Below are 15,635 nucleotides of genomic sequence, written 5' to 3'. Positions count from 1 at the left end.
GACGTTCCACTACATCAACCGCGTTCTCTAACGTTTCTGCTGTACGATCTACAAGGGTACGTAGATCACTCATCCCCTCTCGTAGATGGACATCACCATGATAGGTCTTCGTGCGCGTAGGAAATTTTTTGTTTCCCATGCGACGTTCTCCAACAGCGCAGCCCTTGGGGCTCCTTGAGCCTCAAGGCAAGACTGCCCTCCCCTCCTCCTATATATGGAGCTATTAGGGCTGATTTGAGACAACTTTTGCCACGGCAGCCCGACCACATATCTCCACGGTTTTTCCTCTAGATCGCGTTTCTGCGGAGCTCGGGCGGAGCCCTGCTGAGATTAGATCACCACCAACCTCCGGAGCGCCGTCACGCTGCCGGAGAACTCATCTACCTCTCCATCTCTCTTGCTGGATCAAGAAGGCCGAGATCATCGTCGAGCTGTACGTGTGCTGAACGCGGAGGTGCCGTCCGTTCGGCACTAGATTGGAGCGGATCGTGGGACGGATCGCGGGACGGTTCGTGGGACGGTCCGCGGGGCGGATCGAGGGACGTGAGGACGTTCCACTACGTCAACCGCGTTTCTTAACGCTTCTGCTGTGCGATCTACAAGGGTACGTAGATCTGAAATCCCCTCTCATAGATGGACATCACCATGATAGGTCTTCGTGCGCGTAGGAATTTTTTTGTTTCCCATGCGACGTTCCCCAACAGAAATGCCCTAGGGCACATGGTTGTAGCTGGCAGCGCATAGATTACAAGCGAAAAGCGATGATGTCAAACTATCTAGACACGTGCCTAAGGCAGGCTCGCTGGTGGGCCGTGGACACACCAAAAAAGGTAGTTTTCCTTTAGTTTTCTGTTCGATCGGGGCCCCCATGATTTTGGGGCCGTGTGTGATCGACCAACTTGGCCGCCCTCATCGACGGGGCTGGGTCCGGGCATGTGTCGTCTTCGTCGGGGATGATGCTCCGACACTACTCGGCGTCGGGCGTCTTCTGCTTGCCGCCCTCCTCGCTGCCTTGTAGCTCGCCGTGAGAGATGGCGATGATCTCCACACCATTATCGACAAATATCACCCGCTCTGCCTCCACAAGATCAGGGTGCTGATGGCAGAGGTCCTTCTTGTATGCCTTGTCGGCGACCTCTGCCTCTCGGTCCTCCTGAGCCACCTTCGTGCTCACCACACCCGAAGTCGGTGGGTCGACATGGACTGACACCATCCCAAATGGGAAGTTGAGCCGCGCAGTGGATCCATGGAACCGGCTTTGCTACTGATCGTACTCCATCCCTGTGAGCTCCGCCGTATGGAATGACCCGAGCTACTTTATTGTGTGGGTATCCCGGTAGGTGACCTCTGCCATCGATGTCCCTCACGACCGCTTTTGGACGCTGAGGTATGTCCTCTGCGGCAGTCGCAACGGAGGGAGATCAGGGAAGTGGGCGGGCCAGGCATGAGTGGGCGGGCTGGGCGAGTGTCGGCGGCACAAAGATGCGCCGCTCGAGGACAAACCGTGGGCGTGGCGGAGCGGATCCACGATGTGGATCGACGGCGGAAACCTCTGGCCATCGCGTCCGGCCATTGAAAGGAGAGGGAGCGGTGATGAACAATGAAAGATGTGCCGAAGGCGAGGCGAGGGGGAGGGGAGGAGGCAGAGGAAGGGAAGAGAGGGAGAATTTTTTTACTCAGCCACCGAGCGGTGGAGTAAATATAAGAAGATTCTCCGTGGCTCAGTACAACTATTACTCCTCCAACGCCTATTAAGGATCGGCTAGGTGTCGGTTGAAACAATAAAACCGGAATTTTACTTCTCTAACGTGTTACTGGGGATTGGTTAGAAAGCCCGAAGACTATATCAAGGCTTTCGCCCCAATGTTAAAAAACCCAATGTCGCTTCTATGTGGTTTGTTCACTGTTCACTTAAAACATATGGCAAGTAAAAGTTTAAAACCACTAGCACGGACCAACTCTTGCCCGGATTAGTGAAAACCTCGTGGAAGTGTGTTGTGTTTTGCTATCATGGGGCACGTCAAAACCAACAAACTGCTCCCAAGAAACAATCGTACTGCCCTCACGACCGCACAGCCCACCGTTCTAGGAACTGAACAACAAATTTGGGCCTCAAACATGCGCCAGCACGCTCACGCGTGTTCGCTCCTTCAATCCGATACCTCATACTTTAAATTTTAAATCCATACAAAACATGTAAAAAATAAAAACCTACACTACGTAGATCAACTAGTAACCTACACTATCATAGTCATCGTCGGATGTTCATGATCTCGATACCCGACTCAGGGTACATGGGCGGCAGCCGCAACTCCGTCTCCTCCGCGTCACCCTCCACCTCCATCGGCGAAAACCACGCCGGTCGCCTTCCGTTCTTCTCGGATGAACCGTCAGTTGGCCTTGACATAGGCCTTATCTTGAATGGACTCCAGGATGACGGTTTGCTCCGCCATCTCCGCCTCCTGTGCAACCTTGAACTCCGTCATGGCGAAGACACCAACATGCTCCGGCTCTGCCTCCTCCTCCTTCCCTCCTCATCTGACTCTGACAAATCCGGAGGCAAGCCCATTGCGAACCGGGCAGCACGCGTTGCCCGGATATCCTCGATCAGTTGGAGGTGTTGCTCGAGCGTTAGCATAGCATATATGATCTTCTTTTGCCGGGCCATGGTGGAGGCGGGGGCGGATGGCGAGAGGGAGAGAAGTGGATGGATGGGATCGGCTTGGCGGCCCAGAGAGGGAGGAAGCATATTTTGCTAGGGTTGGGGGACGTCGTTTAGTTTAAATACTTGGATCTTCGCCTTCTGGTGGCTAGCCGGAGCGACGTGATGTGACGTTCACACCCTTACCTGCGAAAACGTTCGTTAGGCCGTTGGATTTTCGAACGTTTACATGTGGTGGGACCCGATCATCAATACGACCTCACAAACGTGCCCGGGCGCACGTGGGCCACCTTATATCCTCGTACATTTGGGATGGATATGATAGGTGCTGGTCAGTCGGGATGTTTGAGACCAGTTTGAAACGCCCACGTGGATCGGATATTTTGATCGATTAGTGATTGAAATAACTCAAACGTTCGAAACAAATTTGAGACACGTGACTGCGTAGATGCTTTGATGCCCTAGAACCTTGTTGATCCCTCGCGACGAGGAGGAGAGGGGAGCGCTCGTGTCACGATAGGAATCACAGGGGCTACACGACGGCCTGTTGCCAATTAAAAAACTGTCAATTGTATGAAACAAGTGGGCCTGACGAAGTTTATAATTTTGATGCTTTATTATAGGACACTGGGCAAACAAAGTTCAGTGTACATCCATCCATGCCATCTTCCACGCAAATTCAGAAGTCACTCTGGATAAAATAGTGCAATAATACAAACACCAAGCACCAATACAAAAACGTTTCTCATATTCCTTTCTATTACCAAGTGGCTAAGGATTCCCTTATCCATATACTACATGCTAAAAACCTTTCGTTAATCAGTTTTGCCGTCGTACTCCATACTAAATAGTTTGCCATCCATTATCGATGGTTCAAGTTGTAGTTGCTATATTTCAAAAGATCAATCCCGAACAACATGTCAACATGGATCCTACTTTAGTATTGTCTATGGCCAAGTGGCACATCAGTTTAGCTCATTAGATTAAATTTTTCATATTTTTGAAGGAAAAAGATTAGGATAGCATGGTTGCCACGCACGCGAGCGGGCGCGCATGTGTGATCTTTTATTTCTCTCCTTCACACCTTACGAAATGTGATGTAGAGAATCTAGGTTTCATATCTTCACAACTAACAGTATGAGACTAAACTTTTACCACCACCGCTTGCCATTTTTCATGGGCCTAGCTTGAGATTTCAGGAAGTCTATATGGGCTAGGCCCGTTATTTCTAATATCATGCATATCATTTATATATGGCAATAAAGGAAAATGTTGGTTTTTACTTATTTTATATCTCAGACTGTTAATGCTTTGTTAATATTATCAAATGTTGTGGTCACATGACCACGAACAATCTTTAGGTGCTCTTTTTAAGAGAAGACAACCTTATACATCTCATTTCTGCTAGCGGCGAAACTAGCCCATTTTCTGATACTAGGACGACTACAGCCAATGATTGCCCTACAATCTTCACTAGGACAATGCCCTTGTGTTTCTATGTGCAGAAGACAACCTTATCGTCAACCAATGTGATTTGCGAGCACGCTTAGATTTTGAAAATCAAATGAGAAGTACAACCGAAGCACCTAATGGAGAGAAGCAACGATATGATGGAGTTAGCCATATTTTATTTTTATTATTAGAAGATCATTATAGTCGGGTCGATGAAACCCTAGCTTTCATTGATGTAATCTCATCATAATATCAATAAAGAGAGTCATGATGGGCCTCCCTAGAAACTACGCCGGTTCCACTCCAATGTACCACAGCATCATACGACGGAGATTGAGGTTAATCAATCTAAGAAAAGGTGTTGGACAAAAATTGATAGGCCTTAAAACATGCATATGCCTCGATCCACAGTATTGTAAACTCCATCTCGCCGATCAAGGAAGCACAATACATGATAAAAACAAGGAAAAAGGCATTGCAACAAGTGAATATGATCTGGGAGAAAGAAATATATATATACAGTATATGATTGTTTTATTTTACACGCGACAAACATTAAAATATCTCATGCCGAAAGTGTCATATCCAATTGTTCTTCAGGTCGCAATACAAGAATAATATTCTTCCAATATGTATCAATCAAGATTTAGAATAATTTCTTGTCTGGGTTCTATGTTCAGTAACGCTTAAAACTTCTTAGTAAACCAACTCCGCCTTGTTTGAACTTTACAGTACTTCAAGTGTGATTTCTTTTGATCTGGTCAACAAAACATGGACGGATAGTTGTCTCTCAAGTTAGTTAATGAAAATCCAATAAATATACGATAAATGTGTATAATCCTATTTCCGAACGTTTGTAGCAGATAACTATTTCGCTCTACACAGTGACATACAAACAATAGTATGCAAAATTAGAGGAACAAAAGCTTTTCAAGAGTCATCACTTCAGAGCAATTAAGAACAAAGATGAAACATTAAAAAAATCCTCTAAGGGCATTCTACCTTTTCAAAATATTTATTCGCATACTAACATTTTTGAACTATTTTGTTCTTGAGGTCATTAGTATCACTAGTAAAAGGGCCCGTGCGTTGCAACGGGAGAAAAAAATACCACACACTTTTAATCTTTTTTATAATCATTTTGATTTATTAAAATAATAAGCTAACTAACTAATGTAGTCAGTCCTATCATATTTTGTTGAGGAATCAACCCGTCGATTGTTAATTCCACCATGATGAGAAATTGAGCAGGACAAGCAAAGCAAAACAAAGAGGCTACGTGAATTGATCAATGGACTGTTATCTTATTTCACTGATGGGGTAGAGAATGTGGGATCAGATGACAAACTGAAGATGGTGTTCCATTCTCTGTCTCTACAACAATATAATCTTACATTCAATACATTCATTCATCAGCAAACAAATCTCCATAAAACAAAATTTCTTGCCGGTGCTTGGCACACGCTTGGAGGCATGGGGAGGGGATCTCACCAGATGATGAGTTCCTGCCGGAGGAGGAGATACGATGAGGGGAGCAAGGGTTAGACGCCTCTATCTGGCCATAAGGAGTCGTCGTTGCCGCGCCATAACCTCGAAGTTCCCCGTGTGAGCCATGGAGGCCCGCCTCCACCTGCAAGTACTTCGCTCCGTCGCGCCTTATCCGCACGCCGCCGCCGTTCTGCATCGAGAAGACGCATCATCCCCAGTCACTGTAGCTGTCGCGTTGATTTGATCCAGAAGATGTGCTCGAGCGCCGAAACGGAGGCAGCAAGCGGGCAGAGGTACGGGCGCGGAGGCGGGTCGGTTGATATCGACAACAGTGGTGGTTGAAGTCGGCCGCGACGACGAGTGGTGTGGCAGCGGCCTGGGCACAGGCCAGGGTGGACCATGGTCGATGTGATGCGCTCGAGCGCCGCAACGGGGGCAGTGAGCGGGGAGAGGTATGGCCGCGGAGGCGGGTGGGTTGAGATCGGCAGCGGTGGCGCTTGAGGTCGGCCGCGGCGGCGAGTGGTGTGGCGGCGGCCTGGGCACAGGCCAGGGTGGCACAGGGTCGACGGGAGGAGACGATGCGTACGGGTATAATTTTTGCAGCGAATCGTTTTTTCCTTTTACGTTGCAGATAAATGATGAAGCACAGGTTGAATAACAAAAATTACAGGGACTTTTTTATAAAAATAACGCAGTGGGTTTTTCGACGGAAGCAATAGCCGCTTTATTATTAGGGGTATAGATAAACTGCATCCGAAGGTAGTCATGCCAGAAATCTCCGATTAAAGTTCAAAGAGAGACCTGTCACATAGGAATAAAATAGGATTCAATATGCAGCGAACATTAGTTTTTTAGGGGTGGCAAAATCATACGTTTTAGGGCAAATTATGTTGTCACAAGGATTGCAGTTTCCTTTAGCAAAATGGCAAATATACGTCATGTTCCATTATTGCCGGGATTTGTCGTGCTTGGAAAAATAAATGTCAACCTCGATACAACATAAATTAATTGCCATTAATAGGTTCAATTTGCTACCCCTAAAAATTTGACACCAAAATATTGACATTACCGATAAAAGAATCTTGAACAACCACCGTGATGCGTTGAGCGCCTGGCTGGTCCGAGCCACTGCAAAAATCAATAACTACATCAGACATATAGAACACATCAAATGCAAACTAATAGACTTCCTTCGAACATGCAAGCTTGTTTCTATCCATTAATTGCCTTGGACTGCGATTCCAGGGACAACCTCCACAACGATCAGCCGTTGAATTAAGGTGTTACATGGTGTCAAACTTCTAGTACATGCAACAGGAACAACCTACTATACTAATTTAAAATTTGATTTTTGGACCGTCACAATTTATAAAAAGCGTACGAATGTTTACTGCTGTAGAAACCATTAGTTGAACATCACACACAAGCATAACCGAGTATTTAACCAAAAACTACCACAATTCACGTCAACGTGTCCAGTAACTACCACAATACGATTTTGTGCGAAAAACTATCACATACAGCCTAATCTGTGATAAAAAACTATCAAATTTTTTAACTGCCCATTTTAGCTGTTTTAACCGATTTCCCGGTAAGCCGGACCCACATGTCAGGTGCCAGCATGACCACCTTTTTCTCTCCTCCCACCAGTTCTTTCTCTCTCCTCCCACCCTCCTTCTTCTACCTCCCGACGGTGAGAGGCAGGCTGCCGCCGACGGAGCGGGCGTGGGGTGCGCTCAAGTACTCCGTGTCGGCGCTGGAGTGGGTGCCCCACTACGGCCTCGACAAGTTCAAGTTCGACCTCCTCTCCGGCCTCACCATCGCCAGCCTCGCCATCCTGCAGGGCATCAGCTACGCCGGCCTCGCCAACCTCCCGCCCATCATCGGCCTCCGTACGTTCTTGGGTCGATCTTGAGCGCGCCCAAGACAAGGATGGACTTGTCGGCGGAGAAGCCCGCCCTCTCGAGGCCCTCATGGGCGGTTTCGATGGCGAGTGGCAGACCGGCGGCCTGCGCGAAGTCGATGGTCTTGGGCTTGAGGGCCACCAGCTTCTCCTCCACGGTGGTGTACTCTGCCAGCAAGCCGAACTGCTTGGGTCCCTCAAGGACCTTCTCACTGATGTGGTCGTACACCTCGTCGCCCTCCTTGAGGTTCTTTACCTGGCTGCCGGCCTTGACAACCACTCCGACCACTCCAGCACCGGCAAGAAGTACTTGAGCGCCCCCCACGCCCGCTCCGCCGGCGGCAGCCTGCCTCTCCCCATCGGGAGGTAGAAGAAGGAGGGTGGGAGAAGAGAGAAAGAACCGGTGGGAGGAGAGAAAAAGGTGGCCATGCTGGCACCTGACATGTGGGCCCGGCTTGCCAGGAAATCGGTTAAAACAGCTAAAACGGGCAGTTAAATTTTTTGGTAGTTTTTTGCCATAGATTAAGCTGAATGTGGTAGTTTTTCGCACAAAATCGTATTATGGTAGTTTCTGAACACGTTTGCGTGAATTGTGGTAGTTTTTGGTTAAATACTCAGCACAACCAGATGGACGGACAAACGAACAGGGCATGTGTGGTTGATCGGCCGCCCGCCGCCGCAACACAACCACCGCAAACGCTTAATGAAGGGCACCGAGCCCAACACAATGAGAAAGGATACAAACCATGGTAAGGGAAGCGGTAGCAACATCAGAAGCGGTGGTCTACTCCGACATGGCGGCTGGATCGGGAGTTGGCATCATGCCACAGATATTCAATGATGAAGCGGTAGCAACATCAGAAGCGGTGGTCTACTCCTATTCAATGACTTTTTATGTCTCTTCATCATTGAATAGGAGTAGCGACAAATGTTGCCAAGAGGGCGGCTTCAAACATATCGATGTATTGCTTTATAAGATTTTTATAAATAAATAATAAAATGATTGCATGCATTTTTTAGATAGAGAGTTCGGGGATCATCCTAATCCCCTTTTAAAAAATATACATGTGAAGCCAGTGGTGTACGTCTCATGGCACGGGACAGGACAGCATCCTGTACAGTACCGGGACGGGTTTTGCAGCCACCGTGATTAAATGTTCTGCTACTCAAACACGAGGCAAAATCGATAAATTTGATTCCAAAGCGCAAAAAGTTCATAAACTGAACTACGTTTAAAAAATCCGCTCAGCTGATTTTTTATGTGGCATTCAATACTTAGACGTCATATTAAATTGTGTGACGTTTTAGTCATAGACGCCGCACACCCATTTCTAAGTTTTTTGCGTTCTAGGATCAAATTTATCGATTTTGCCCAAACACGACAACTTTATCCCTGACAATGAAAGTTCCCAGAGTACTGTATACATGCACTATCCAGCACTACATCGAAGTAAAAGTGGTAAAAAAGTTGACCAGATGGACTGTCAGCCCTGGCAAAATCCAATGTGATCAAAATGATAGCTAGATTAATGCGTAGTTAGTTTTATTTATCGAGAGGATAACATGTAGATAGATTAATGGTTATCATATACATATACACCCGAGAGTTAAAAGGTATTGTTTTCTTTAGGAAAAGAGGATTGCCTTCAGCCTCTTAATTAAAAAGATGCATACCGCCGCTTTATTAAATAGAGCAAATAAAAGGCATTGTTGCATTTTGAAAAATGTTTGGGTCAAAATATGTTGTTATCCAAAGAGGTTTAGTAATATATTCTGAAAAATAAAGTAAGTAAGTGAGGATGGAAGGCACGGAGAATCATTTGTGAGCGGGATAAATGGTATACGACCATTGTACAGGTGATACTATAGGCAATGTATTTTTTTTGTTATGCATGCAAAATCTACTAAAATAATCCCATGGAAAATTATCCAGGAACCTTTTTATACGAGTAAAACAGGGCACTGGAAAAAGATTACTATTATTTTCTTAGTGCTGAAAATAATTAGTATATTACCTAATGCAAAAGTGAGCAGACAACATTTTGTAACAAAAAAATACTCCCTCTGTCTCAATATAAGTGTCTCAATGTTAGTATAATTTTATATACTAAAGCTAGTACAAAGTTAACACATTTATTTTGAGACGGAGGGAGTGGTGGAGAAGAGTTGTCTGAATAGTACTAGAATTTTTTAGTAATTTGAGATGATAACTTTATTAATGTTTAGTTAGGAACAGTACATAGAAAACATTCTGCAGAACAGTAAAATTTCAGGTTTAGTAGTCTTCATAAACAAGTAAAGTGACAAAGTGATAATCTGAATTTTTTGCGCGTCCGTGGAGTACAAATTCTGGAGCTACAGCAACTATAGCACGCAATAGTCAAGGATGCAGAGTGTAAAGAGCTTTGGCAGTTGGCTGGCAGCTTGCTGGTTTAGGATTAGTTCTTTTCCAGCTTATTTGAGCTTATTATCAAAATAAGCTAAAAATGCAGAAGAACTCGTTTTTGATAAGCTAGTTTAGCTTATTTTCATCTCTCTTCTCTTCACAATGAAAAAAAGATGGGGTTGAAGAGCTTTCGGGAGCTTTTCACTTAACCCCGAAGGGGTATAGGGAAGGGACCCTGATGTTTAATGAAATTACAGTAAAACTGCCCCTGGCCAGCCCCCGCGTCCCACCCGGCTCGCTCCAGCCCCACCCCGCTCGCTCCACCCCCAGCTCTCTCGCTCTCACTCCCCCGAACCCCCTCTCGCTAGGGTTCCTCTCGACGGCGCCACCGCCACCGCCATCGGCGGCCCCCGGCTCAGCTCCTCCTCGACGCAGCCATCCCCGGCGACATGGCCGGCGACTAGGCCCCGCCTCCGCCGTTTTTGCTGCTGAGGCCGACCCCTCCCCCTCCGCCCTCCCCCTGTGTCCCGCGGCGCTGCAGTAGGGTGGGTGCTCCGTCCGGTGCTCCAGTGTGGCGGACGACAACCCACGCCGGCCGACGCCCCGGTTCATCGAAGGACCCCCGTTCCCCCTCCACTCCTCCCTGTCCGGCGAAGGATCCCCATTCGACCTCCTTTGTTTTTATTTCTGCCAAAAAATTCAGCTAGATTTGCTATGATATTTGTGTGGATGTTTTGATCTTGCACAATTTGTAGTACTAGATATGAATGTGGTGATTTTGCACAATTTGCTATGATATGGTATTGCTGATTTTGCACAATTTGCTATGATATTTGTGTGGAAGTACTGAATGTATGATGTGAGATAATGATGCATGTATAGTGTGAGATAATGATGTACTGTTGCATATTGGTATGTCAGGTAAAATGATATTCGTATGTGAGATAATCGAAGTTCATTTGAGCAGCAAAATGAGAAAAATAACACAATATCATTTAATCAGGACAACCATATAGTCCAAGGGCATTACAAACTTTTCACTTACTATACAACAGATAAGCTGAAAAAACAGGAACCGAAAAGAACTGGCTAGCTTATTATCTGAAGCTTATTTTCATGGGAGCTTATCTAGAGCTTATTCTCACAGAAGCTTATTTCCACAACATAGCTCAAAAGAACTGGCCCTTAATGCGACTAGAGACTGTTTGAGCCGTACAAGAGGCGGGAATCAAATACGAATCTAAATAATATAAGTATCGATACTAAGGCATGTGCCAATGCAAGTGTCTTAGCACGATTTCATAGACATTTTGCTTATGTGACACTGTATTTAATGAAGATAAATAATGAGGTTGTATATTAAAGCATGATTAATAATACAGCCAACAATCGGCTATAAGGAGTTGCCATGTCATATACAGCCAACCTAATAGCCGACATATACAATAGTAAGTTTTAGATGTGTACTACTTTAGTAGTAGTTGGCCCACCTTACAATGTCACAAAGTGTTTTGGGACTCGTGTTGCAGCTGACTACTCACTAAGAGCCCGCTTCTCTTCTCTCTCATCCTCTCTTCCCTCCAACTAAGCAAGAATATAATACTCTAATCCTTATAGCCTGCTTATGTCACCTTATTGTACTTGCTCTTAGCTAACATACAACCTTGACACGTGACCATAGGCAAAAAAAAAGGTGCTAACCCAATCACATGCATGCATGAGCCACAACTCATTAAACTTAGATACAACACATAAGATACAATGCATTGTATTAGTTGTTTCTTATATTTTTATTACATATATGATTACGTGATAAGAGACGATGCATTGACACATGCCTAATAGCAGCATGGGAAACCATGAAGGCAATGAATGGTGAGATTCCGGGGACATACCTAGACTAACTACACATTTTTAGATGAGACCACGCAGAATGGCAAATGTCCATGGTCACCGGGAGCTTTCTTCACCGCTGCTCTTCCGTCCAAATTGTAAGCCACAAATTCTAAGTGTAATTTTGATCATAAATTTGACTAACAAAATGTAATTTTTTATTTAGGAAAGGAGGATATGTGCCATAAAAGTATTTTGGATTTGTAACAGAAGAAATTTCTAATGTAATATTACCTCCATTTTGAATTAGTTGTCTTAAATTTGTCTAGATACATATGTATCTAGACGAGTAGATATATCTGCATCCAGACAAATCTAAGTCAGCAAATTAATTCGGGACGAAGGGAGTAACTTTTAAAGTCATGTAACTCTCTCGAAATTCTAGGGGCCTTATATATTTGGGCAGAGAACGGTTGATATACAATAATTCAACCCGAAACCCAGGTTCAGATGAGCCCGATGAATAGTAGTGCAATTATCGATAGAAAATTAGTTTAAAATTTTTCAAAAAGTTTTATGGTGCAAGATGCTCTTGTGACTGAACTCCATGTAATTTTTTGTGAAGTTTGAGCATTCGAGGAGCTCGCGACAAAAAGACAAAACCAGACATGGAAAGTGTGATTTTTAAAAGATTCTCATACGTCTGAAATTTAACTTTTTTGTCATGAGCTCCTCAAATGTTCAAACTTCATAAAAAGTTACATGAAATTCATGCATAAAAGCATCTTGCATCACTTTTTTTTTATGTAATTTAAATCGCGTTATTATTCATGCGTGGGCTCCGGGAGCCAAATCACTATTGTAGCCTTCTAGAGTTTCTCAAACTAACCACCCCGTTTAGGCTCCACTCCCCTTACCACCCATTCATTAGAAAAAATTCCTAAACTATCGCATCAACTTGCTTCTCCCAGCACAAAGTAACGAAAGCAAGTGTAACCTCCCAAAGAAAATCAACTAGGACTAGTAGTATTTAACTTGCAACCATCCACTCTTGGTCTCCCATTTGACATATATAGCACATCCAAGACAAGAACTTCGTCCGCTAGCTAATCCTAAGTTCCCAACCCACCCACTCTCCTAAAATTTCTTCTTCACAGCGATAAAGCTCAGAAGCTCGAGCCGCCCGCGGCTTGTCTACAATGCCGTACGCAGCTGCACGGCCGTCGCCCCAGCAGCACAGCCGGATCAGCGCCGCCTGTAAGGCGTTGGTGGCGCAGGGTGCAGCGGTGCCGGGCGAGGTGGCGCGGCACCACGAGCACGCGGCCGGCGCGGGGCAGTGCTGCTCGGCCGTGGTGCAGGCGATCGCGGCGCCCGTGGAGGCGGTGTGGTCGGTCGTGCGGCGCTTCGACCGGCCGCAGGCGTACAAGCGCTTCATCAAGAGCTGCCGCCTGGTGGACGGCGACGGTGGCGCGGTGGGATCGGTGCGGGAGGTGCGCGTCGTCTCCGGTCTGCCTGGCACCAGCAGCCGCGAGCGGCTCGAGATCCTGGACGACGAGCGGCGCGTGCTCAGCTTCCGGATCGTCGGCGGCGAGCACCGCCTCGCCAACTACCGGTCCGTCACCACCGTGAACGAGGTGGCGTCGACGGTGGCCGGGGCGCCGCGGGTGACCCTGGTGGTCGAGTCTTATGTGGTGGACGTGCCGCCGGGGAACACGGGGGACGAGACGCGCATGTTCGTGGACACCATCGTGCGGTGCAACCTCCAGTCGCTCGCGCGCACGGCGGAGCAACTCGCGCTGGCAGCGCCGCGCGTGAACTGATGCCCGTCATGCACTCCGGCAGACCAGCTGAAAGGTACCACCGTAGACCCGTACCACGGGCGCAAGGTCGAGGTTCTGGAATCTGGAGTGACATGATTTACACCCATGCATTAGCCCTAGTGTCATGTGAAGAAAGATTGGCTTTGTGCACCTGGCTGTTTTGTGTAAATCATCTCATCGTGTTAACTTAGTAGTTGAATTAATGTGCAGTACTGATTGGATTACATATTACTACTCGAACTTCGCATATGATAGTAGCGAGACCATACATATGAGTGCTTGTAAATCTAACTGACAAACCAAATGATGAAGTACGTATATGCCTGTGGCCGTGTGCAGCAAATTAATCTGCGCCTCCTAACATCACCCGTGTTGCTGTCCAGTGTCTAGGTCCGTCGATCTCGCCGACGCGCAGTTTTGCCCAACAGCGGCTCACGCGTAGAGACGCTAGCTCCTGTAAACGAACTGTGTACTTCGACGGTGACCGATGGAAACCTATTAAACAGATCACAACTACTAGCTTGCATGCGCCTCACTTGGACACTACACTGCACCTTCCAAGTCTCCCATTATCACGATCGTGAGAAATCTCGCGAGCCCACTTGCACCGCGCGCGGGCATACATTTCAAATGACAAATAAACAACTACTCCCTCCGTTCCTAAATATAGGTATTTTTAAAAATTGTATTAGTGAACTACATACGAAATAAAATGAGTGAATCTACAGTCTACAATATGTCTATATGAAATCTCTAAAACTACTTATATTTAGGAACGGAGGGAGTACTACTAGTCGTTCAATTCAACAGAGGAGAAACCAGAGTGGGCCGCCCCCTTGTCCGGGAATATCTATCTTTCCTTGGCCTCCGATCGAGATAAGTAGTGGCACCTCTTGCAGCATATGGGACTAGTCTTAGGGCAAGTTGCCTAAAGAAACTCCATGACGCTCGCTTTTGATTGTGCAAGTTGCTAATTTTTCTTCTGCAAGTCGATGTACGTACGTAGAATCTGGTCGATCGAGCTAGATAGCTAATGAATGTCACACATTGGCATGTCCATGTCCCCCAGTTTCTCTGGTTGTTAGCTAATCAGTGGCGTCATGCATGAGCAATTTACATGGAGCCGATTCGTTAGTCTGCTCCAATGGAATTAGTAATCACGGCTAATTTTGCCGGCCTAGACGTCTGTACGGCGGCAATGTGGTGTATTGTATTGCTGATTGTAAACTGGCCCCGTTTTGTGCAGGCTGGAATAAATATTTAGAGCCTCTTTGGTTAGCAGGATTCTAGAAAACACAGAAATAGAAAAACATAGAATGGCTTTTTTTAAAGAATGTTAAACCTTCGACCTATGCATCAATCGGTGCATGCAGTCATCTTTATTAATTATTTCATTAAAGTCTGAAAAAAATATCAATCCATCCCAAGTCATCACTCACATCTACATACTCGATAATGTGGAGCGCTCTTATTTTCCATATCTAAAATCCTTGTCGTCGTCGATCCATCCACATAATATATCAGGACCAACAACTGATGCAGCAGACCTAAAGCACACATCACATGCACACGTTTTAAAAGACGTCATCATTATCGGACCACTCACCCATCTTTAGGATAGAGATCCACATCATCCTTACCAGTCTGAACATCCATCGACGTCACCACGGTGCCTAACGGCGCCATCGCCCTGCGCTCATCCTTCGAGACGCGAAGATTTTAGAAGAACTGTCGTGCGTAGCACCTTCCAACCAGACATGACTTAGTGTAGCACATGTCGGACATGCATGACTTGACAGCTCCACTAAAGCTCCGTGCAAGACGAAGCCGCTCGACCTCCTTCCGGTGTCATCCAGCGTTGCTCCACAAACGATGCTCCCTAGAAAGAAACGGCAACGCGGTACCGCCATCATCCGATCTAAAAGACCAGGTCCTAGGGTTTCCCTCGAAGCAGTGGCGACCAATAGCAACCGGTAAGGACACACACAGTGTCCGGCGCCACTCAACCCTCAAGGGGACGCCTTCAGGAAGGTCACGACATCAAGGATGCCGCCGCCGTCCATCGGAATTAGGGTTTTGACCCGAGAGGCA

The 15,635-nt window shown here is 46.4% G+C and overlaps 1 protein-coding gene across 1 annotated transcript; it reads left to right on the top strand.

The window, feature by feature from the left end:
- Nucleotides 1-12,755: 12,755 nt before the first annotated feature.
- LOC123440581 (abscisic acid receptor PYL4-like) lies at nt 12,756-13,862 on the top strand. The gene has a single exon (XM_045117144.1). It carries the CDS (start codon nt 12,924-12,926, stop codon nt 13,542-13,544), a length of 621 nt encoding a protein of 206 aa, XP_044973079.1. The 5' UTR covers nt 12,756-12,923; the 3' UTR covers nt 13,545-13,862.
- Nucleotides 13,863-15,635: the final 1,773 nt, after the last annotated feature.

Source organism: Hordeum vulgare, chromosome 3H (genome assembly GCF_904849725.1).
Source record: "Hordeum vulgare subsp. vulgare chromosome 3H, MorexV3_pseudomolecules_assembly, whole genome shotgun sequence".
Taxonomy (NCBI): domain Eukaryota; kingdom Viridiplantae; phylum Streptophyta; class Magnoliopsida; order Poales; family Poaceae; genus Hordeum; species Hordeum vulgare.
Note: the sequence above shows the minus strand (reverse complement) of the source record. Positions and strands in the feature narration are given on the sequence as shown.